Source organism: Doryrhamphus excisus, linkage group LG11 (genome assembly GCF_037039965.1).
Source record: "Doryrhamphus excisus strain RoL-2023G ecotype Guam linkage group LG11, RoL_Dexc_Guam_v1.1, whole genome shotgun sequence".
Taxonomy (NCBI): domain Eukaryota; kingdom Metazoa; phylum Chordata; class Actinopteri; order Syngnathiformes; family Syngnathidae; genus Doryrhamphus; species Doryrhamphus excisus.
In genome coordinates, this window is record NC_136367.1 from 18,395,140 (window position 1) to 18,417,397 (window position 22,258).

Genomic DNA, 22,258 nt, shown 5'->3' on the forward strand with positions numbered 1-22,258 from the left:
TCTACAATAAAAGCTCTGATAAAACATTCCACTGTTCTCAAATATCATAATTTTTATTTTTCTACACAAAATAAGATGAAAAATAAATAAACAAATCAAGAATAAAGAAAATCAATCAATCAGTAATAAATAAATATAATAACAAGTTATTTCCTTTAAACTTAAAATAGCCAAAAACTTACCACTTCCACACGGATAGGGAGGATAACTATTAACAGTTATTTAACATGAACATTAATCAAACGTAATAATTTTTTCCTGGGTACATGATACCATACAGCATCCATATCAAACTAACATTAAACTTTCATATCAAGGCGGGGGCCTCAAACTAGTGTCCTGCGGACCACATTTGGCCCGCGGGCCGCGTGTTTGACACCCCTGTTTTAGGTGGTCGATCAATCGTCTTTTTACTGCAAAAAAAAAAAAAAAACAGGCAACATCAGCAAACTCAACTTGTCCACACACACATACACACACACACACACACACACACACGTTTTTGTTGATTTCCCTGCAGGCGGAGGATGAGTTTGTCTACTGGCCGAGTCGGGAAGAGGCCATGAACTGCATCGCCTTCACCGTCACACTCATCAGCAAGGACAGGCTGTGCCTCTCCAACGAGGAGCAGATCATCATCCACGACTTCATCCTGGAAGCCACGCAGGTACCGGCAGAGCCGCCCTCCTGTCCCGCTGCCGTCCCACGTCCCTCATGATGTCCCATGTGTGTGCGTCTGTGTCAGGACGACTACGTGCTGGAGGTGAGACACTTCCAGTGCCCCAAGTGGCCCAACCCTGACTCTCCACTCAGCAGCGCCTTCGAGCTCATCAGGGTCATCAAGGAGGAGGCCATGACACGAGACGGCCCCACCATCGTGCATGACGAGTACGTTACTCCTGGTTGTCCGCCGTCATGCTGCCGTAAATACATCAGACGTAATCTAAGAGACTTGAACGCGTCCTGGCAGGTACGGAGCGGTGTCGGCAGGGACGCTGTGTGCTCTCACTACGCTGTCACAGCAGCTGGAGAACGAGGGCGTGGTGGACATCTATCAGGTGGCCAAGATGATCAACCTCATGAGGCCGGGGGTCTTCACGGACATCGTAAGACTTGGTTCGCTTTTGTCCTAATCAAATATCACAACATTACGACCACCACGTCACCGCAGTCAGGAGAACCAGAACCATAGAGGGGGAGGAGCCACCTGCTGTGGCCCAGCGAGGTGCACTATATTCGGGTACACACTCCGAGCAGCTGGTGTGACTCCATGGAGGTCTCTGGCTAACCTTTTTTTATATAGCACAACACCATCATGGGCAGGAGCGCTTGATTTACTCACCCGCACAGTACGGGTAATCTCACCTCATTTGAGCTTTTTTTAATGTTTTTCAGTCCGACCATCATAAACCCCTAATTTATATATTAGATATTTATATTATTTTAATTATATATTAGACCATCCTTAAGTTAACATAATACAGGAAGTTGTATAAACAAATCACCAATCACAGGCGAACTGATGATTAGCACAAGGATTCAGCCCAAAACACAAAGTATTTCAATGCTAATTATTTACATACATACTTACATACATACTTACATACATATCGCAGCAGGTTTAGTGGAGAAAAGAGTACTACATAAACCACAGTAGACAAAAGGTAAACAAAAACACTACGGTAAGTCTGAATGGACAAACAGTACAGTACACACAGTTTTATGGCAAGATACTCGTTTTACCACAAGTACTGGCCAATAAATACTGAATATAATTCTTTATGATAAATGAGATTTCCTTTAATGTGCTGTTTTGTAGTTTTAGGTGGACTCCTTCGTGTTCGGCTTGTGTCAGTTACACACTTTGTCCACCAGAGGGCGTTGAAGTGTTAGTTTGTATTTAAGTGTTTTAAATGTCCTCCTCTTTCATTCCACAGTACTAGACTTAGCTTGAGTGGATTGTACTGTGAGTGGTGTAATATGTGCACCATGTAAGTGTGATGTATTATTATAATTAATTATGATTAATAATAATTATTATTAATTTTGTATTTATTTTATTTTTTTATTTTATGTTTTATTATTATGATTATTATTATTGTGATGTTTTGCAGGATGAGTACCAGTACCTTTACAAAGCCATGCTGAGCCTGCTGGCTAACGGCGAGTGCGGCCCGATGCACACGGACACTAACGGGGTGGCGGTGATGGCGGACCCCGAGTGCGACCCCGCAGAGAGCATGGAGTCGCTGGTTTGAGGACTTAAACTAGGGGGTCCACTCCGGCCACTTTTCCCCCCCACCCCCCCTTCCTCCGCCCACCTCAACTCCTCCTCGAGGCCTTTTTTGCCAGACTATTGATTCAAGGACTTTTTATACGGACTTTTTTGGATATTTATGTTTTTGGGCCCTTTTTATCAGTTGCGGCGTGCTGACGTGACGGAAGGAAACGTGTCCACTTTGCACTCCTTGAACCGACCTTCCACTCGGACCGCCACATCGGACGGCGGCACGATGGCCGGCTATCCCGTTCCAAAGTCACCTTGACGACAACGTCGCCTTCTTTTGTTGCCATGGAAACACAACATCCAATGTGAACATTTCTTGCTTTTTACAGGGATTTCTATTGTTATACTGTTTTTGTAATATATATATATCTATCTATATATATATATATAAATATATATATATCTCAATCTATATGATATCCTTACTAGCCAAACACTCTTTGCCTACAGTGCGTGTGGACTGGCTGTTTTAGTGCTGTGGGCTTGGATCATGTTTGCACAGCTTTGTTCTTATTGTGAAAGGGATCCAAAAAAAAAAAAAAAAGAACAACAAAAAAAAAGGTCACTTTCTCCAATTCTATCAAAAATAATAGAAAATTGCTAAGAAGTGCATGAAACTGTTGTACTTTTTACTGGTTTGAGGTCAGCGCTCCAATTGGCCTTTTTTTAATACATTCCAAGTGAATTGTGTTTTGTCTCCGGTGGAAATTAGAATTAAAAAAAAAAAAATGTTTTTGACACTTTGATCAAGAGAGAAGCTCACTAGTGACCATCTTCTTTCTTGGAAAAAGGATCTCGTCTTCTCCTCCTCTTTGAGCATCATTTAAGGCTGAATTCTACATCTTTTTATTGGAGTTCTTTTAGCATCGGTTGAATGTCATGACAAGGATGATTTGTTCGTCCTTTGGGGGTTTTTTTTGTTGATGGACAATTCTTTTCACTTTGGCACTTTTTTTTCCTGTTGATCACTATTGTTGTCTACTGTGACTCAGCCTTCTTAAATATATCCAACATTAAATGGTCCATGCTTTATCGTGCTGCTTTCTAACCTTTCATTGTTATTCCGGTCTACGCATTCTTGGACTTCCATCTCCGTCCGAGGGAAAGGTGGCTCAGTGTCGTTTATTTGTGCTGGTTAGCTAATGTAGTCAAGATATTTAATGATTAAAACAAAGTTCTCTTTATTCAGTATCTTTTTGACTCGTCTTACCACATTCCAACAGTAGTAAGCCAGCATAGAAGGATTCCACTTTCCGTGATATCTTTTCTTCCTGGTGGAATTCTTCCCCGTGCTCATCACTTCCTTCTCAGTTCAATGGAAAGAAATCTAGATGGGAATGCAAAAAGTGACATATTGCAGCCAAGGGTTTTGTAAGACTTAGGAGATTTTCCACCAGCTGCTTATAATTATCTCCCTTGTAGTTTCCTATTGTTGTTTTTTTTCTTGCTACTACAAGAAAAAAAGCTAATATTTTGAGGCTAAACTGACATATTGCAGCCAAGGGTTTTTTTAGGACTTGGGTTTTTCACCAGCTGCTTATAATTATCCGCCTTGTAGTTTCCTATTGCTATTTTTTTCTTGCTTCAAGAAAAAAAGCTAATATTTTTAGGCTAAAAGTTGCATAATAATATTAGAATAAACCCAAAACTATTTTCTCCGGGTACTCCGGTTTCCTCCCACATTCCAAAAACATGCTCGGTTAATTGGTGACTCCAAATTGTCCATAGGTATGAATGTGAGTGTGAATGGTTGTTTGTCTATATGTGCCCTGTGATTGGCTGGCCACCAGTCCAGGGTGTACCCCGCCTCTCGCCTGAAGACAGCTGGGATAGGCTCCAGCACCCCCGCAACCCTTGTGAGGAAAAAGCGGTAGAAAATGAATGAACTTTACAGTGTTAAGTTGCTGTGTGATGAGTTTAGCATCCTTGGTAAAGTAACGCCGTGAGTCAGACTGACCTCCTGCAATTTCCAATTAGTTTTTTTTTTGGGAAATGCAGCAAAAATCATCATTTTTTTAAGGTATTAAAAATAAGATTTTGCTGCATGCTTTGAATGGGAAAGAATGAAAAATGAATCAGCAGTAGTCCTCATAAAATATCAACATAAAAGATTAGACCAGTTGATTTCAAGGCAAACGATTGATCTCGTTGACATTTGCGATGTTTTTTTTTTTTCCCAGGTGGGTTTAGCGGTCGTCCCAAGAATGGATGGTGTCGCAAATAAACGCACCCGTTGTGCACATGTACAATAATTTTTATTTGGAGTGCCACAGCTCTTGCATATTACAACTGAAGGAAAAAAGAAACGAAAAAAAGCAAGAATGAATCCACCAGCTAACTGACACAGAAAACATAAAAAGTGTCGGGGTGGAGGGGTGGGGTGGGAAGTGGGAGGGGTCGTGACCCACAGGCATGCAGCGATGGCTCAGAATGCAATGTACAGCATTTAATATTTATATATATATATTTATATCGTATATACAGGACTAGGAACAAATGGCAGACATGTCATTCCACACGGTTACACACACGACAAAGACAGACCGACTTTTTTTCTCTTTTTTTTTTTGTCGTTATTTCTTGTTTAAAAAAAACTCTTATCGCTCCTTTTTTTTTTCTTTTTTTTAAACCTCTGTAAAAGTGCAACTCAATTAAAATAGAACCTGTTTGGAGACATCGTTTTTCAAAACGTCAGAAAAGAAAAATAGAATCTTCCCCCCAGTTATCAAAAAACGGAGCATATTGCATCTCGAGAATGCCCTCGTGCTGAGAGGTCGAAGGTCAAAGCGTGACTTCGGGTGACGCAAACAAAACACTGAGGGGTTTCCCGTCGCTTCCCCAAAGCCGAGACGAATAGGAGCGATCTCACGCACACGAACGCACACGAACGCACCCACGCGTGAATGAGTCGGACAAAGAAGCTTACATAGTTTGCATTGGACGCACACCTTCTTCCATATTGCTTAGTAACACATAAATGATGTCCAAATGAACGATGACGTCACAGCTAATCTGCCAATCAATGCTTATTTTTTTATATTTTCTTAACTATTCTTTTTTTTTTAACTGTTATTCTTATGGTTCCTTCATGTGGAGCTGACAAAGAGGTCCTAGAGTGGCTATCGGAGTTGATACATGCATCGGTTAACCAGGCTAAAGTCAAAATGTGATTAAGAGAGGGGCGGGTCTTAGGGTTAAGGGGCAAGGGGGCGTGGCTTCTAGTCGTCGTCCTCGTCTTCCTCGTCGCTGTCCTTCATGGAGATGCCTTGCATGCCTCCTTCCCTCACGGAAGCGGTGGCCTCCTCCACCGTGAGCCTGTTGCGTACCGTGTCGTACATCTTGCTGTTCAGCGTGGAGTCCAGGACGCCCTGCAGACGGAAGTCGCGGTACTTTTTCTGCAGGAGGCGGGAAAAAAATAAATAAATAAAAAAATAATGTCAGCGTACATGACAGGCGCGTGCGACACATGGTAGGTGTGAGGAGCGCGACCTTGGTGATCCTGATGAGGATCTTGAGCTGGTACACGTGCAGCTGCTGGTCCATGCGCTCGGTGAGCCACGTGCCCAGCAGGTTCATGGTGGCCGTGTACCATTGCTGCAACACACAACACAACACTCTCCAGCAAGGACGCACACGTGCTGGACGCTAGCAACACCAGCCTCAACCTCACCACCACAAAATGGGGGGGGGATTATTTCACCACACATTTTTAATAGTAAGATCATTATTTTTATTATTATTATTATGTCAACGCCATTACGAAAATACGACAAAAAATAGGAATGAAGTCATAATTACCATACTAAAAAGGAATACTAGAATGATCTTATCGTAATCGTAATAAAAAAAACATAATATCTGAAATGGAAAAAGTCCTAATTTGTCACATGAGGCAAGACAATTTAAAAAAATATATTTCTTGAGAGTAAAAGTGTAATTTAGAAAAATTAAGTTGCACTATTTCAAATAAATTACAACTATAGTTATAAGAATTAAATATTTTTTTAGGAAAAAAAGTTGGATAATAAAATAAGTTGCATATAATAATAATATAATAATAATAATAATAATAATAATCAAATGTGTTAAAAATGTGAAATAAAAACAGAACTAGTATCAAGTCAAAATATTAAGAGTAATAATATTAATAGTAAGTAATAGTAATATGGTATGATATTACAAAAAGTTAGCCTATTTGCATACATAAATAAAATATTATAATTGAACAAGTGAAGCATGCGGTGCATACGGCGTTCCTTCCATCGTTAGATTTAGCAGATGTTTAGCAGACACTAGCGACGAGTGCTGCAGCTTTTCCTCTTTTATTTTATTGCAGCAAGGACTCCATCTAGTGTTTTAATGGCATTATACGTAGAGTGCGCTCCCTTTATGCGCACTCTATAATGCTACACAGACAATACATGAACGCAGTTAGGACACTAATAAAGACTGATGAAGTCTTTTACACTTGGAAAGGCAGAGTATAAGAGTCTAACTTCATTTATAGGTCAGAAAAGTGGAAAAAGCATCAAAGGTCCCCGTTAATTAAATGGGTAATGGGAGCTATTTTATCGGTATATCATAACCCCCCACCCCCCAGTGCCGTCACAAGGTCACTAGGCCATATTAGGTGGTCTTCAGTCCCCTTAAAATGTTCTTAAGCCCCCCTAAATAATTTGAGTAGTAGTAATAATCAGAAGAAAAATAATGATGATAGTAATAATAATAGGCAAATTTATAATATAATAATATAATAATATAATAATATAATAATATAATAATATAATAATATAATAATATAATAATATAATAATATAATAATATAATAATATAATAATATAATAATATAATAATATAATAATAATATATCCCGGTTCTTGTTCATTATTTGTTTTTTGGATTTCCTAATGTCTAATACATTCATTTATATCCAGGAGGCTAAGCCCCCCCTGTCCTCAGAACCTAGTGACGCGCCCCTGCGGCCCCCCCCATGGGGCCGAGGACCCCTCATATCAAGAAACGGGGCCTTTAGTTTGGAAGAATTGCCTAAAAGGTGGAGATATTTCATCATTAACAGCGTGAAGTGGATGCGCCATTCATTTGCCACACAGCAGAAGTTTGGCATCTGCAGATGAAAAAGTGCAAATGAAGCCGAGTGAGGAGCTGCAAAAGAAGGTATCAAGGGGGAGTGCGCTGACATATGTAAATGCTGCCTTCACTGACCGGCTGTAAACTTTCATCGGGACGAGTAAAACGGCCACCAGGCAGCACGGTTGTCTTGCACGTCAAGTTACAAGAGAAGAACGCCGCCAGCGCTTTGGCTGCGGACACTTGCGGCCTGTTAAGGGCGGCTCTGGCATTGCTGGCGTCGTGCGACCGCACTAAAGTTCCCGTGCAGGCGGGCCGAGACCCCCCCAAGCAACCCCAAGTGTGAAGTGAAGGCAGCCTTGATCGAGAAAAGAAGCCGTTCTTTGGCCTCCAAATGTTAGAGTTGAATTTAGAAACGCTGCATGGATGGAAGGGCTTTGGACTCGGGGTGGGGAAGGGAGAGGGGGGGTTAGGGTGTCCGAGTATGTAGATAGATGCCTGTCCACGTCACAGTCCACTTTGCCGAGCGTGCAGTAGTGCATGCAGACCTGGCAGGTGTGTGCGTGCTGAGGAAGACTGCTCTATGTGCAAAATGCCTGAGGAGGAAGAGGGTCATGCTAGAAGATGTACACAGGAAGATTATTTGACTCCAAAAAAAACATGCCAACCAACATAATGTGAGAAAACAATGCAACACCAGAGATAAGTGCCACTTTTTCACTTGTGTGCTTTTTTTCTTAGCCGGGGAGTGGCCGCACTTAAAGGGACGCTGCAGCTTTTGGGGGCTATTTTAACAGCAGCTCTGCTGGTGCAAATGGCTCCTTTCTTACATGGGATTAAATCCTAATATGGACGCGGTTTTATTTATGTTTTTTAACTATTATTTATTATATATTATTATTCTTTTTTTATCATTGTCATTTTTCTCTTACATGTATTGTCATTCCACACCAATTGACTTTCCTTACTATTATTTATGATTCTTATTATTTATTTACTCATCATATTACCATTAATGGGGATGAGATCTTAAAGCGCTGGTCCCCGCTTGGTTTCTTTTATTTACCAGCAGTCCACAATCCACCTTCCCAGTTGCCTTAGTGTGCCTTTTCTACATATTACTTTCTTCAAGTGTGTGATTGGCTAAAATGTTGGTCACATTAACAAGCGTGACAAAGAATGTAATTTTTTTTTATTTATATTTATTACACTTGCTGTTCAATGTGAATTGACTTACAATTATAATATTACCACTTTCTTCTTCTTCAAATATTGCAAATTATTATAATAAATTATATATAAAAATAAATTATAAATTATTATAAAAATATTATTTTTCCTCTTTTGTATTTTTTCTTTATTGTTTGTTTTTATTATTTATTTATTTATTGTATTTTTATTTTAATAAATATTTTATTTACTTTTTAAATTTGTTTAAATTAATGAATTTTTCAACACTAATTATTGCTATTTATTTTATTCATATAATATTTATTTATTGTATTTTTATTTTTCATAAATAATGTGAACTGACTTAGAATTATAATATGAACACTTTCTTCTTCTTCAAATATTGCCATTTATTCCAGGAAAAATATATATATTTTTTCCCTTTTGTATTTTTTCTTTTTTTTTGTTTTTATTATTTTATTTATTTATTGTATTTTTATTTTAACAAATACTTTATTTACTTTTTTAATTTGTTGTAATTAATGAATTTGTCAACCCTAATTATTGGTATTTATTGTATTCATATAATATTTATTTATTGTATTACTAAGATTTTCAAGCCTGGTTTCTTTTGTTTATTAGCGGTCCACAGTTACTGTGCCTTTTCCACACGTTACTTTCTTCAGGTGTGAAGAGCATGAACATTTTGACACATTATAAATCTTACAATATCATATATTAATATTAAATGTATGAATTCTAAGCATATTTTTTATGTTATGTGTATAATTGGTGTTTTTTCAGTGTGGCCTTATGTGATATATTCATACTATGACTATTGATTACGTTCATACTAATTTGTGTAGACACGCTCACGTGCACAGTCGGGCCAGCTGTAAAAATAGCTTTCAGCAAACAGATTTGGGTCCCATAAATGAAGCCACTGCAGGGGTTTTTTTCCACTGGAGGAGGCAGCAGGAATGGTGTTAATCAGAAGAGACCAAAAGGGTTGAAATAAGAGAGATCGAGTAGAGCCAGTGCAACAGCGAAAGGGGGGGGGGGGGGGGGGGGGGTGGCGTTCACGTGCATGCATAAAGTCCATGGATGGAAAAGCATTCAGATGAGAAGCAAAAGAAAAAAAAAAAAAGAACCACAGAAACACGGACATCCTAAAGTCACTTTGAAAGCAGCAGCATCAACTCCATAAAGAAATCACCAGAGAGAAGAGAACATGACTGTGAGCGCTCTGGGGGCCACACAGAGGACACCAGGAGGAAGTGAGGAACAGACACGGGAGGGGCCGAGCGTGGGCCTCCTCACACACAAAAGCAGAGCCGCTCCAGAAAGTGAGAACACAAAAAAAAAAGAAATCGAAATAATAGATTGATTTAGCTCCTGCACAAAAACTTCTGGGTGCAGACCGACTCACTTCCTGGCCAAGCCGTCGACGCACCCGCAGAGATGTGCGTCTGGGAATAATGACGTGAAAGCACACACAACACAGCAGTATGTGTCGTTGAGAACCACACATGGGGGGGGGGGACACATTACTGTCAATGTATCCCATCAGGATTATCTTTGGCTAAGTCAGTGCTCTCAACGCATGAAACCCCACCTCAAACAGGGCTGTCCAAACTTTTTACAGCGAGGGCCGCGTACAAAATGACTTCCGGGGCCCCCACCCGTACTTTGGACACCCCCGACCTAACCAAAGTAGGCCAAAGTAAAGTTTTTTGAATGTGTAGTTGAATAAAGTGAAGGGCGATGTGCATGCATGTGATGTCGCTACTGTACGTTCTTAGCAGAGAGCACTGCTTCATATAATCCTTTTTTTTTTTTTGGAGGATGCTTTTATGGACTCTTTGTAAATAAAACTTGTTGTTGTTTTTTTTAACAGACAAAGGCCCAAAAGCACTGTGGCAATGCAGACCAGAATGCAGAGGGCAGCAGCTGAGATTGAGATTGATAGATAGAAGAAGAGGACAGTAAGGACAGACACAAACACATTTCCTGGTCTCGCAATATGAAATGGGACTTATCCCTCTCTGCCCTGTTGTTTTGCCACATTCTGTAGGGCCCCCTCCCTTGCCGGAGTGGAGGAGACGGCATCTTACTTACATCAAATAACCTTTCTATATACACCTCCTCATTGACCTTATCACGCAGCATATCCTGAGAGTGGCGCACAAAGGTCACGTAGCCGTCGGCCACGTCCATGCCGGGTTTCTGCAAAAACAAACACACAGCTGGCTGACTTACTGTTCCATAACGCAAAGCAACATGGAAGAATCAGTGGCACAAAGTCACATATTGGCACATTGTGGCCGGGCTGGCACTTACAGGTACGTCCACATACTTGGACGCTGCTTTCACCTGAAAACAACAACAAACAAAGCAGAGATGCATTCAAAACGTACGCTTTCTTGGATTACGTAGGCCTCCTTTCAGAGAATATACAGGCGGTACGCTAGTGTCATGTTTCTTGTTAAAACATTTCATGTTACAGTGTTTCATGTTACAACATTCCATGTTATAGTTGAAGTTCTTCTGAAATGTTTTTTATAATGTTTGCTGTGGAATTTCATGTTACAACATTTCATGTTATAACATTTCATGTTACAACATTTCATGTTATAACATTTCATGTTACAACATTTCATGTTACAACATTTCGTGTTACAACATTTCATGTTACAACATTTCATGTTATAACATTTCATGTTAAAACATTTCATGTTATAACATTTCATGTTACAACATTTCATGTTATAACATTTCATGTTACAACATTTCATGTTACAACATTTCGTGTTACAACATTTCATGTTACAACATTTCATGTTAAAACATTTCATGTTATAACATTTCATGTTACAACACTTCATGTTATAACATTTCATGTTACAACATTTCGTGTTACAACATTTCATGTTACAACATTTCGTGTTACATTTAATGTTACAACATTTCATGTCATAACATTTAATGATACATTTAATGTTATAATATTTCATGTTACAAAATTTCATGTTACATTTAATGTTACATTTCATGTTATAACATTTCATGTTACAACATTTCATGTTACATTTCACGTTATAACATTTCATGTTACAACATTTCATGTTACAACATTTCATGTTACAACATTTCGTGTCACATTTAATGTTACAACATTTCATGTTATAGATAACATTTAATGTTACATTTAATGTTATAATATTTCATGTTACAACATTTCATGTTACATTTAATGTTACATTTCATGTTATAACATTTCATGTTACAACATTTCATGTTACATTTCATGTTACAACATTTCATGTTACAACATTTCACGTTATAACATTTCATGTTACAACATTTCATGTTACATTTCACGTTATAACATTTCATGTTACAACATTTCATGTTACATTTCACGTTATAACATTTCATGTTACAACATTTCATGTTACAACATTTCATGTTACAACATTTCGTGTCACATTTAATGTTACAACATTTCATGTTATAGATAACATTTAATGTTACAACATTTAATGTTATAATATTTCATGTTACAACATTTCATGTTACATTTAATGTTACATTTCATGTTACAACATTTCATGTTACAACATTTCACGTTATAACATGTCATGTTACAACATTCCATGTTATAGTTACAGTTCTTTTTATAATGTTTTTCATGCTGTGGAAAACGTTTCGTGTTGCAATGTTTCGTGTTACTACTTTTTGTGTTACGCTTTGTCTTGTAATGTTTTTCTCGCCGTGTTTCATGTTTTTATAATAATTATTTTTTTGTGTAACAGTGTTTCCTGCTGAGGCATTCTGTGTTCCAATGTTTCATGTTACACCGTTTCATGTGGCGTCTATGTTACAGCACTTCATGTTATGATGTTATGTGTAACAATGTTTTGCGCTGAGACATTTCATGTTACAGTATTTCAAGTTTCGCGTGGCAGCGTTTCGTGTTACATTTCAGGTTACAGCAGCCAGCGTCGCAACATTTCGTGTGGCAGCGTTTCTTGGTACAGCATTTCAGGTCACAATGTTTCATGTTACACCATTTCGTGTAATGATGTCCTTTCATGTTATGGCACTACGTGTAACAATGGTGTTACACCGTGCTCAACATGATACTGAACACGACAATTTCAAGTGTAACAAAAAAAAAGTGACTCTCACCGTGAAGGAGAGGAAGGAGGAGAAGAGAGTGCCTTCATCATATCTGGATATCTTAGCCAAGACGCCCTCCAGGATGGCAACAAACTAGGAAGGTGGAAGTGGAAAGGATGATCAACCAACAGTTGAATCTCCTCATGAGCAACATGAGACCTGTCACCTTGGCAACCAGGAGCTGGATCATGTCCCGCACACTTTCCTCAATCAGCTCATCGATTTGCGAGTGGAACTGTTTCTGCAAAATTGAGAGTTGATGATAAATATCACGCAATAGTACTTTATTTATGATGTTCTAACAATAATACACTATGTGTGGACAGAACCAAACGTGAGAAGAATTTGCTCCACTTTTGATCGAAGAGCCACTCTGTAAGACGTCACATTTAAAAGGATTGAAGAATAAGATGACGTGTTTACCTCCTGGCCCATCTCCATTGCACACAGTTTGGCAGACTGGTCCTTAGCGTCCACCATCACGTTGAACATGGTGCATAATGTTGGAGAAATACGGAAATCTGTGGACTTGCTGCTCTTTGTCAGTTTGGACTCGAACGCCATCCTCGTGCTGCACGGGAGACAAAGCGTCCAATTAAGCGTGCTGTCTTTCCGGACACGGGACGGTCAGCGCAAAGCGCCACCCACCGCTTGACGCAGTTCTCGATCATGTTGCTGGACATGAGCTTGATGCGGCTTTCCAGGTGTTTGGCAAACTCATCCTCGGGCCAGTGGAGGTCCCTGATGAAGGTCTGGAGGGCGTCCAGCTTCCAGAACAGGTCCTCGGATGTCCCGGAGCCGTTGCTGCCATTGAAGCAAACACACACACAGGTCAAAGGTCATACCAGAAAGTGGGCGTGGTCAGGGGTAAGGGTGTTGGGGATGCTGCTCCTCTCCACCTGAGAACACGTTTGAACTTTGGACTATACATGTTCAACTCAGTGCACGGGTGGAGAGGAGCGGGGATTTTTACGGTAACAAATCAATCAATAATCATGCTCTCTGGTATGATTATTGATCGGGGATGTCAGGTGGCCGCATGCGGGTTCAAGTTACTGCAGCTACAGCATCTAGTCACAAAGGGAATGGCGGCATGAGGGAGGACACCTAAGACGCTGGTCTGATTGGCCTCTCAAATGTCTGATCACATGTCCTCTCTCAGCGTCCATGTCCCCAAGCTGCTGGGAAAGGGGTGGGTGGGGCCCTGGAAGAACCACCAGACAAAACCATGCAGACCTTTTTTAATGGAGTCTATTGGGATAGTGCTGCTGGGATGGACGCTGATAAAACAGCCACCACCGTCCTCCCGTCCCACCCAGTCACACTCCCAGCGAGGCTCCTGTCTGTAAACTGGACTTGCAAATGGTTTTCTGCAAAACTCCGGAGCCTCGAGGCAACATCCAGGATGTATATACTGCATGCAGAAACATACAGTATACACAGGATCTTTGGTTGGTTTTGCTCGGGTGGGGGCCCGCATCATCACATCTCAAGCTCACCAGCATGCATCTTGAGACAAATGATCTCATCTACTCCCAGAGAGTCCTTGGCATGAACATGAAGACTTTTAATGTACGATTCAAATAGTTTTTAGTCAAAAAGTAGCTTAAAGCAGCAATATGTGATGTCATGATATCAAAATATCAGCTTCAAATCATCGGGATGGTACACTGGCTTGTAATCAGGAGGCTACTGCATTGATGTTGGAGCTAAAGTCACCAAGGATCACCTTCTTTATGGTGTATGACATAGTTGGACCTGCCAGGACACCCCTTTTGGTTTCTATTATTGTTTCATTCCAGAGATTTGAAAGCTATTTTTCCATCAAGTAAATATTATTTTAGGCATAATAAAAAACAGTCATCACTTAGGGGTTTAGATGTTAGAGGGTTAGGGTTCTAACCGGTTCCAGACCCGACCGAAGTGGGGTTCCTTATTTATGAATTAAATATGTTTGCAGTTAAATCCTCTTTACGACCAACTAAAAATGGGTTTTAACATTATTAGAGCCATGCGACACCCCCTACAGCCACTTTTACACTTAGACACTAGACATAATAAGAAAATACATAATTAAAACATAATCTAGAATGGCAGAGTTCCTTATTGTGCGGTACTTCCTGCAGTGGCTATTGTCTCATCAGTGGAACATCACTGACACCTAGTGACCAGTGGAGAATACTACATATCAAAACATGTCATCTTCCAAATGTATATTATCGATCATTTGGCTATTTTTAGGCTTAGAAATACGTAATCTTATGTTGATGTTACATACAATTGGCAAAAACATGCATATTTTTGGACTAATAGTAGGCCGTAGTCAAACAAAATGAAATTAAATAATAATGGATTCCATTTTATAGTACTTTTCAAGGCACCCAAAATGCTTCCAAGTGGTGTGTGACCCATTATTCATTATTCTTATGAATAATATTGAATAATATAATATATTATTATATTATTATAATATATAGTAATATAATAATAATATAATTTAATTCATTCATTCATTCATTTTCTACCGCTTTTCCTCACGAGGGTCGCGGGGCTGCTGGAGCCTATCCCAGCTGTCTACGGGCGAGAGGCGGGGTACACCCTGGACTGGTGGCCAGCCAATCACAGGGCACATATAGACAAACAACCATTCACACTCACATTCATAGATAATTTAATAATATATAATTTAATAATAATAAATATGAATAATATTATTAATTCACTCCACTGGTGGTAATGTATATCTGTAGCTACAGCTGCCCTGGGGTAGTTGGACAGAAACGTTGCTGCCAATCCACGCCCCTATGGAGGCAAGGTGGGGGTCTTGCCCGGGACCACAAAAACAATGACTGGGTGGGAGGGGAGCGGGGATCAAACCACCAACCTTCTAAGTTCGGGATGAACTGCTCCACCTTTTTTCTCATCCCATATCACTAACCTTTTTGTGTGCAGGGTATGTTTACTGCAGCCAAATTATACGGACCACCGTTTTAAAAGTAAACTGCATGTGAAACCTTCAGGGGTAGTCCTGGAGGAACGCAAATTTCTTCTTTACTGCTGCTTTGACAATAGAATCCTGAACAAGGCCATCTTCATACCAAGGCGCTCTCCGTTGGGCTCCATAAAGCTAGATTGAACTAGTTGAATACACACTCAGAGTCATATATAGCAGCCATCCAGGACGGGGTAGAAAAGCTAGGCATTTGTGGAAGGTTAACTGATAGTCCCGCTACTGGAACTGGCAGATTTGGTACTTTGGGAATTTGGAGGTTGACATTTGGTAGATTCACATTGGGCAGATTACTTGTTAAACTCCTGCAGAAGAGACAGACAAAAAGAAACAACAAGAACAAAAAAAACGTAACAGTGGTGTGGGAGCTGCAGAAAGCCATGTGACACTCATCACTCAAAAGTAAAACATTGTTGAAAATAGGGCGGGACGGATGTAAACAAATGCACACTGTATGAAAGGACCTGCAGCTGGACTCACATAGAAAAGGAAGCAAATGTCACAGTATCCAAAATATAAAAAAAAAACTTTTTTTTGCTATCCATTCATTTTATATAATCAAAACACAAAAGCAAAAGTGTGAAAGCCACAAGAAATGATAAACAAGCGCGACGGACTGGAGGCGTTTTTGTTTCTGGCAACATGTCAGAAGCACAAATTATGAAGGTTAGTTCACAAAATAAATAATAATAAAAAAAAGAAACATTCGCCTGACTCCGATGTGCTGCAGAGAAATGGCTAAGACACATACATTAGTCAGAAACTATTTCCACAGTAAATAACCTTTCCCTCCCTCCCACCCTAAAAAACATTTATTCGGCCCACGCTCTCCTTGTTCGCTAATGCTGAAGGAAGCCAGGCTGAGAATTACTGCTGCTCTCCCAAATTCCCATCCTCAGCTCAGCCGCCGTCTGTCTGTCTGTCCCCCCGGATTTAAAAAAAAAAAAAAAAACTAAAGAAGAAAGCTGAGCTCCAAGCATCGTATACAAAGGCAGAGGCTCCTTACTTTACAGGCTCCCAGGACTCTCGCTCAAAGCCCTTGTGAATTGACTGAGCGATGGAGGACTCCATCAGATCCACATATCTAACCACCAGAGGAGCATACAGATCCTGAAGGTGCTTGTGGAATTTGCCGTTGCACAGATGATCTGTGTGAGAACAAAGACAGGGACACGCTCAGAAAGGGTTGTGAAGAAGAAGGCCCGGGGGGGCCCCCATATTTGGCCCCCCGTATCATTTTATGCGACCCAAAAAAGACTCTTTTATTATCTCCTTATTTTAACATTATTCAAAGTAAGTCATTCATTCATTCATTCATTTTCAGGGTTGCTGGAGCCTATCCCACCCTGGACTGGTGGCCAGCCAATCACAGGGCACATATAGACAAACAACCATTCACACTCACATTCATACCTATGGACAATTTGGAGTCGCCAATTAACCTAGCATGTTTTGGAGTACCAGGACAAAAACATGCAAACTCCACATAGAGATGGCCGAGGGTGGGCTTGAACTCGGGTCTCCTAGCTGTGAGGTCTGCGAGCTAACCACTCGTCCACCGTGCAGCCCAAAGTAAGTCAGTAAAACAAAATATTTTAGTTTTTTATTTTGTCAAATTGAATTTAAAATGATTGTTTCTATGATTTATTATAAATAATGAATATATCCTATAAGTGATGAAATAGTTTTTTTCTCAGATTTGCACTTGCGGTGTAAGTTTGTTGGTAAAGCAAACCCAAAGTAACAATGATAACAGTTAACATCATGAGGCAATTAGAAATGGTTTCATAGTTGCAGACCCTCGGTGAAAACAAGCGGCCCTTACTTGACTTTGTATTATTAACTGTACAAGATGGCAGGCAACTACTGTTCTATACAATTAACAATATGGCGACTCGGCTGTTGGTGGTCACATTATACTTGTCATACTCATATAGAGGCAGGCATGGCCTACTAGACTGAACAAATGTAACAAATTAGAAGAGTCAAATGAGCGATCCAAAGTCTTACAGTCTGTCCGGAGGAAGTCATTGAGGAGCTGGAAGAGCGGGAAACTGTCCCAGCTCTCGGGTGACTGGATCTCCAGAGCGGCGTCCATGTCGATGGCGTAGAGGGCCAGAAAGTTCTCGGCGTGCTCCACCATGAGGTCGGTCCACCACGCGAATGCCTGCAGAGACAGCGGGAAGGGGAGGGGGGGGAAATGCGGGTGAAATGGGACTTGATGAGGAGAATAAAGCAAAGACGAAGGTACCATCCTGGATGTGACTTCACATTTTATTCTGCATTTTTGTTATTGTCAACTTTTATGAGGTAAGTAGGCTGGTACGCCAACCAGATCCAGCAGGTGGTGCTGTGGTGCAAAAAGTGTAATGAAGCGGTGATCTAATGCAGTGACTTTAAACACGCTAACACCCTGTACTGCTACGTTCGCCCTGCACGGGATAATCCATTTTATGGGCTGTGGCTTTGTGCTACATTTTGCTCCGTGTGTGCCTGCACACACATCCCCCTCCAGGCTGACAAAAAGCCCTCCCGGCCACGTTATGTCCCATTTCCCACACTCTACATAATTTAAGAGCTGGGCAGTCTAAAATCAAAGACGAGGAATTCGGTGCCAGACTATAAGACGGACTATATATCGGTGACAGAAGTCCACCCGGCCTGAGGTAACTCGTACCTGGCGGATATTCTCAGCTACGTGCCTTCCTGTCCCAAATGTTGAGGTGCGGTGCACCTGTTTTTGAACACTACAATACTCAAAGGTGGCGACCATGTTCCGGACAGTCATCCCTCGCTACCTCGGGGTTCAAACATCACTCCCTCACTCTAGCACCGCTTTTCAAAACTGACTTAATTTATGATCGCTGTTTTGTGGTTGATTATAGCGTCACTAGTGGTCGCTAGGCGTCAATAATGACACAAAACATTGACGAGACGTGACATTAAATACAAAAAGATACAAAAAGTACAAAAGTACATTGATACAAAAGGTATCGATATTGTTTCGATATTGCCAACACCGGCCTGAATTCTGCTCAGTATCGGATCGCACATCACTGACATAAAAGATACTAAAATAACATTGCGTGTATTGTTGTGGTTGTAGTTTGCCGTGGTGCGGAAAAAGACTAAAATAATCGAAAAGAAATGTGATGCAGCACAACTGGATGAGGCTCGGATGTAACTAAGTAGGCTTTTTTGTTGACAATAACAAAGACAAAGCCCTGACACAAACAGTAGCTTCATGCTTATAAACACTTCCACGATGCATCTTAGTTGTGTCCTTCTTGACTTATTTGATATATGTGCACTTGTACAAGCAGTACCGCATGTCTGCTGCCTTTTTCTCGTTTATCGTCATGCAGATGTGCAACCTCCCTGCATGCCCTGCCAAGCTCCACGAGAAGAGATACTAAGAGGTGCCGCCATTCACATCAGCCGCATACAACAAACCCATAGCCCACATAATGTGAATGCCACTCATCGCATGCACATTGTTGTCCTTCACTTCAGCACACAGCATCTCTAGTTAGAGCGGTCAGGCTTCCCTTCTGTCACAAGGAGAAATGTCTTACCAAAAAATGCTTTCCCGGATCACGTCCTGCAATTGCAGTACTTACACGTCCACTTACCGACTGCTTGAGTAAAAACGCAAAGCGACAAGCAAAGCTCTTGTACACCTCATTCGCTAACAGATTGTAGGGGAATCGGGTTAGTCGAAGATAGTCAAGCAGTTCAGGAGCACCAAGCTCTGAGGATAGCGCTTTTCAGGCGTGCTCGGACCCTTGTGTTGTGTTCTATGGCAGTGTAGCAGCCACTCTGAAGTGTTTAGTCAATGCAATCAGTCCAGAGGGGACATGCACAGACCCATTCAGCGTTCTTACGTACCTCTTTTCCCTGCACGGACAGTCACCAATCACAGTGAGAACACAAGAAGATGACAAATATTGTATTTTTGAGGGTTTCTTTAGACAGTATAGAAGTGGGGATGGAGAAGGAGAAGCTTAGTGGGGGGGGGGGGGGTAATGCTTGAACAAGAGTGGACATTAACTGTCAGATGGAGAAGAATGGTGGATCAAAGTCAGAGGAGGTTCACATGGAGCATACTTGACTGGTTCTGCATGCTTGGGAGAGAAAGGAAACCTCTTTATGGCCCGATGGACATGCGTTATGATCACAGTCATGTTTTGCAAGCTCCTCTTGGTCGCCTATATTGCCGACACCCCCCCTCCCTGTCTCTTTATAATAGCCTCCAGAGAAGGCGCTTCTTGCCATAGTGGCACACATGCCATACAATAAGGGGGTGGGGGAGGGTTGGTGCGTGAAAGGGACTGGAGAGGGTAAAAAAAAAAAAAATCCAAATACTGTACCGATTGATCCGCAGAACTTGTGACTGCCGCCTGTCAAGCATATTCAAAGAGTTACAATAAATCTGCTTCATCTGCATGCTGGGATCACACTGGATCATCATTTGCCTACTCAACATGTCGGCAGTGATGCTGAATCCTTCTCCACGAAGGTTGCGTTCACACTTGTGCTTCGGTGCAAATGTACAAATGATAGTCGGTGCCTGATTTTTGTCATGTGACCATAGGCTTTGCAGTAAAGATAGTTGTTGTGACATAACTCATAACGTCTGCTGGGTTCAATAAATACTAGGTTATTTTGATGTTCATTTTTATATCTATTTATTTTTTAAGAATTTTTCATGAATGAATGACTTACTTTGAATAATGTTAAAATAAGGAGATAATAAAAGTGTCTTTTCATATTTTTTTCATCAAAACGAAGGTCCGTGGGGAGCGTTGAGGCCATTTTTGATCATTTTGAATGATTTTTCAAGGCACCAGAATCTTCGGGCTATATAAACATGGTAGCTACCAAAAAGATTACACTCTCATCTTTCATCAGAAAAAGAAAGTTTGTCTCTACCTTTTTCTGTTCTTTAGCAATCAGTAGTAGAAATGATTGTTTCAGCAAAATATCAACAAAAAAAGGGGGGAAAACAGCTTTCACTTTAACTTTCAATTGGACAGATTCAGCCATATATATTTATTCAAAATATATAAACAACTAATAATAATAATAATAAATTGTATTTATATTGCACTTTACATTACGGAAATCTCAAAGTGCTACAAAGAAAGCATGCCAAAGTGCTACTATGCCATAAACAACACAACAAATGCTGTTTTATGTGAAAATAATCATTTATTTACAATTTGCACATTTGGAACAGAACTGTGTGTGTGCGTGTGCTTGAGCATGCGTGCACATTTTAATGTTTTCTTCCACTTCCTGGTTGCTGTGTAGCTGTTGCTCTTACTTGGGCTTGATGCATGCCGAGCTATTGTAAAAATGCACTTGTGCCATCTCGTGTACAGTTTAAATCTGCACCAAACATGAGCTCTTTTATTGTGCAGTTGTGTCATCACCTCTTTTTGCCTCATGTGCAAAGAAAAATGTAAAAGATGTAGAAATACATCTTTGGGATCGCGCGTTCGGGTTGAAAAAAATGTAAAAATAGGTCTTTGGTAGTGAATGAGTTGATTAATCCCCCCCTCTGGAGAACACACCGCCCTTACCATGTGCCGATATTGCCAGCTTTTAACCGAACCAAACCTGACAAGTGTGAACGCACCCCAGGAGCATACAGAAGCATCACATAATGAAATAATGTCAATAACTGCCTCCTGCAAAATAACTCCATATAAGGCTCAGGGTGAGCTATTTATGGACGACAACTGCACACGATACTCAACGAGGGGCCTGGCATCAATTTTCTTAGTTTAAAGGGAGATTTTTTTTTTTTTTTTAGCAAACTGTAGATGAAAGCAGCTTTATTTATAGCTGACTGACTAATTATAGAACAGCTGGTGAGACTAGAGCAAGTGTGCTTGGAGAAGAAGGAGCGACGGCGCTCACTCACCTCAGCGTGGTGCTCCTGGTTCTGCTGCAGGACCTCGATGACTAACTCGGCCATACGAATGGTTTCCTCCAGCTTCTTGGCAGGTGTGACTAAGCGGCCTACATTCTCTGAGACAAAAGGACGAGGGAGGGAAGCGGGGTCAGTCAAGCACAGAGCATGATATAAGTGTGTGTGTGTGTGGGGGGGGGGTATTATCTGACAGCTCTGATTATTTTGCCACATTTAGCACATGAAGAGGGGGGGTTCTGTTTTTTAGTGCATGTTGGGCTGCAGGACATCAGACACTGAAAGTAGACATGGAGATGGAAGTGCTGCATGCATGCACACTAACAAGTTCCACTGAATAAGCATCTGTTTCGAGCTTTTGCAGGTCAGAAATAGCGTCTCTTTATTTGTTTACTTTGGTTGTTCGTTAAGAAAACGAATCTTTATGTTGTGCAAAAGCTCCGAATCATTTGCTTGTTCATTGTAAAGAGAGTGGTGATGTCATTACACTTGAACAGGGGACGACAGTGATGGGTCACATGTAACATAACATGTAACACACACATGTAACATTGGTGCAATGATGGCCTGAATATGCAGTATATTT

The 22,258-nt window shown here is 40.6% G+C and overlaps 2 protein-coding genes across 12 annotated transcripts in view; one reads left to right on the plus strand and one right to left on the minus strand.

Moving 5' to 3' along the window:
• The window catches only part of ca16b (carbonic anhydrase XVI b), a 134,348-nt gene extending 131,029 nt beyond the window's left edge, over positions 1-3,319 (plus strand). The window contains exons 26-29 of the mRNA XM_058090998.2: positions 521-667; positions 746-888; positions 971-1,106; positions 2,115-3,319. Coding sequence (XP_057946981.2) covers positions 521-667; positions 746-888; positions 971-1,106; positions 2,115-2,258 — 570 coding nt within the window. The 3' untranslated portion in view covers positions 2,259-3,319. The remainder of the gene's footprint in view (positions 1-520; positions 668-745; positions 889-970; positions 1,107-2,114) is intronic.
• A 1,207-nt stretch (positions 3,320-4,526) lies between these two features.
• The window catches only part of cadpsb (Ca2+-dependent activator protein for secretion b), a 73,168-nt gene continuing 55,436 nt past the window's right edge, over positions 4,527-22,258 (minus strand). For 6 of the 11 annotated variants that reach the window (XM_078794924.1, XM_078794917.1, XM_058091124.2 and 3 more), the window contains 13 exons: positions 21,667-21,773; positions 20,108-20,137; positions 17,748-17,904; positions 16,744-16,885; positions 15,881-16,042; positions 13,376-13,531; positions 13,151-13,298; positions 12,894-12,968; positions 12,737-12,820; positions 10,886-10,918; positions 10,664-10,771; positions 5,777-5,881; positions 4,527-5,682 (listed from right to left, as the gene is read on the minus strand). In XM_078794924.1, the coding sequence (XP_078651050.1) occupies positions 5,506-5,682; positions 5,777-5,881; positions 10,664-10,771; positions 10,886-10,918; positions 12,737-12,820; positions 12,894-12,968; positions 13,151-13,298; positions 13,376-13,531; positions 15,881-16,042; positions 16,744-16,885; positions 17,748-17,904; positions 20,108-20,137; positions 21,667-21,773 (1,484 nt within the window). In that variant the 3' untranslated portion in view covers positions 4,527-5,505. The remainder of the gene's footprint in view (positions 5,683-5,776; positions 5,882-10,663; positions 10,772-10,885; positions 10,919-12,736; positions 12,821-12,893; positions 12,969-13,150; positions 13,299-13,375; positions 13,532-15,880; positions 16,043-16,743; positions 16,886-17,747; positions 17,905-20,107; positions 20,138-21,666; positions 21,774-22,258) is intronic. The other 5 variants (XM_078794918.1, XM_058091210.2, XM_078794923.1 and 2 more) reach the window with 1 other exon arrangement.